Source organism: Penaeus vannamei, chromosome 36 (assembly GCF_042767895.1).
Source record: "Penaeus vannamei isolate JL-2024 chromosome 36, ASM4276789v1, whole genome shotgun sequence".
In the NCBI taxonomy this organism is placed as follows: Eukaryota; Metazoa; Arthropoda; class Malacostraca; order Decapoda; family Penaeidae; genus Penaeus; species Penaeus vannamei.
Window position 1 is genome coordinate 2,760,795 of NC_091584.1, and position 2,500 is coordinate 2,763,294.

The following is a 2,500-nucleotide window of genomic DNA, read 5'->3' on the forward strand; positions in this document are numbered from 1 at the left end:
AGGTACGGAGATTGACAGATAGATAGAGAGATAAGTACGGAGATTGACAGATAGACAGATAGATGGTGGATTAATGGGTAGGGAGATAGATATATTTATTTATAGATTTGGGGATTATATATTTATGGATATGGGGATATGAAGGTAGATAGATAGAGAGACAGATAAATATATAGATATATAGATGGATGGAATGATAGACGGATAGATAGATAGATGGGTAATTAGATAGACAGATAGATAGATAGATATGTGGATATAGGTATATATAGATACGTAGTTTGCGAGGTAGATTGGTATATAAATAGATAGATAGAAAGAAACAAAAATAGGCAGTAGGTAGAGAGATAGAACGAAAGATAGATAGATAAACATACAGGGAAGGAGGAAGGGAGGAAGATAAAGAAAGAGAAAAATATAGAGACAGATAAGGTTAAGAGATAGATAAATAGATAGATAGATTGAGAGAGAGGGAGATAGACAGATAGATAGATAGATAGATAGATAGATAGATAGATAGAGAGATAGATAGATAGACAGAGAGAGAGAGAGAGAGAGAGAGAGAGAGAGAGAGAGAGAGAGAGAGAGAGAGAGAGAGAGAGAGAGAGAGAGAGAGAGAGAGAGAGAGAGAGAGAGAGAGAGACAGAGACAGAGACAGACAGGAATAGATAGATAGATAGACAGAGAGAGAGAGAAAGAAAGAGAAAATAAGTCACTTTTGATGACAATGCTTTCAGTATATTCTAGGGTCTTATCAATCCCTCGTAGTCGTGTGTTGGTGTAGCACAACTTAAAAAAATCAGGAAGTTCATATTTATTATTGAAGGTGACTTGATGTATTAATGCAATAAGGCGGAATTAGTATTAACTGAGTTTGTGTAAACGGAAGCATGTTTTTATTTTTTTTTATTATTTTTGTTGTTGTTGTTGTTTTTAGGGTGGTAGGTGAATAAAAGATAGAGTGTAAGATTGATAGGTAAAAATAGACAGAATAATAACTAAATGGATAATTAAGTAGATAAATAGATCGAAGGATAGAGAACGAGATGGATTGATCGACACAAAACGAGAGATAGATATTTGTATAGGTAGCTAGATAAACAGAAGAAAAAGAAAGAGGGGGATAGATAGAAAGAGAGAGAGGAAGAGGCAACAAGAGATTATACACCGACATGATTGACGCATAAACAGAGAGAAAAAAAGCCACAAACAAGACAGTCAAACAATCTCCTTAACCCACACAACACCTCCTTCACCCTCTCCCCCTCCCCACTCCCCCACCCAACCCTCCAAGCAACCCCTCCCTTTCTCCTGCCGTCCCCTCCTTCCCCTCCCAACCCCCCTCCCTTTCCCCTCCCCATCCCCCTCCTTCCCCTCCCAAGCTCCCCCCTCCCCTCCCAACCCCCTCCTTCTCCCCCCTTCCCCTCCCAACCCCCTCTTCCCCCATCCCCACCCCTTCACCCCAACCCCTCCCTCCTTCCCTCCCAACCCCCTCCTTCCCCTCCCATCCCCCTCCTCCCCCTCCCCCAAAACCCCCTCCCTTCCTCCCCACCCCTCTCCTTCCCCTCCCAACTCCACCTCTCCCTCCTCCCTCCCAACTCCCCCTCCTTCCCCTTCCCATCCCTCTCCCTCCTCCTTCCAACCCCCTCCTTCCCTCCCAAACCTCCCCTCCTTCCCCTTCCCTTCCCCTCCCATCCCCACTTCTCCTTCCCCGCCCGGGGAACCCCCTTCCTTTCCCCTCCCAACCCACCTCTAACCCCCTCCTTCCCCTCCCACCCCCCTCCTTCCCCTCCCACCCCCCCCTCCCCCGCCCCATGACCTTACCCTGGACTGTGAGAGTGATGGGTCTGGACAGCTTGGGTCGAGTGTTGACCTGGCACTCGTACACGCCGGTGTCATTCCGGAGTGCCACAGCGACGTGGAGTGTGAAGGACGAAGTGGCATTGTCGATGACCACCTGTAAAGAGGGGAGGTTTAGTTCCTTTGAATGGGGCTTTTGGTGGGGGGGTGGAGGGGTGGAGGGGGTGTGGTTGGTGCGGGTAATGGGGTGAGTTGGGATAAAGGCTGGTGGAAGTGGGGTATTTTTTTTGGGGGGGGTGGGGGGCAGGGTCGGGGTGAAGGGGTGGGGAGTTGGAGTGAGAGGGAAATAAGTGGATTTGTTTTGAGGTGGGGTTGGGGTGGGGTGGGGGTGGGATGGGGGTAGGGGTTGGAGTGAGAGGGTAATAAGTGGATTAACATTTTTTGGATAGGTTTTGGTTGGTATTCTCGCTCTCTTATTCACTTTCTCTCTTTTTCTCTCTGTTTTTTCTGTCCCTGTCTGTCTGTTTGCGTTTTTCTCCCTCTCTCTTTTTCTCTTTCTCTGTCTGCCTGTCTCTCTTTCTCCCTATTCAAATTATTACGTATTCTATCTGTCTATCTGTTCGGCACTCTTCCTCTCCCTCCTCCCTTCCCCCCCCCCTCTTCTCTCTCTCTCTCTCTCTCTCTCTCTCTCTCTCTCCCG

General features: G+C 47.4%; 1 protein-coding gene across 1 annotated transcript in view; it reads right to left on the reverse strand.

The window, feature by feature from the left end:
* LOC138859429 (zwei Ig domain protein zig-8-like) overlaps nucleotides 1-2,500 on the reverse strand; it is a 35,528-nt gene that overhangs the window by 27,761 nt on the left and 5,267 nt on the right. Inside the window, exon 3 of the mRNA XM_070114550.1 lies at nucleotides 1,825-1,957. Coding sequence (XP_069970651.1) covers nucleotides 1,825-1,957 — 133 coding nt within the window. The remainder of the gene's footprint in view (nucleotides 1-1,824; nucleotides 1,958-2,500) is intronic.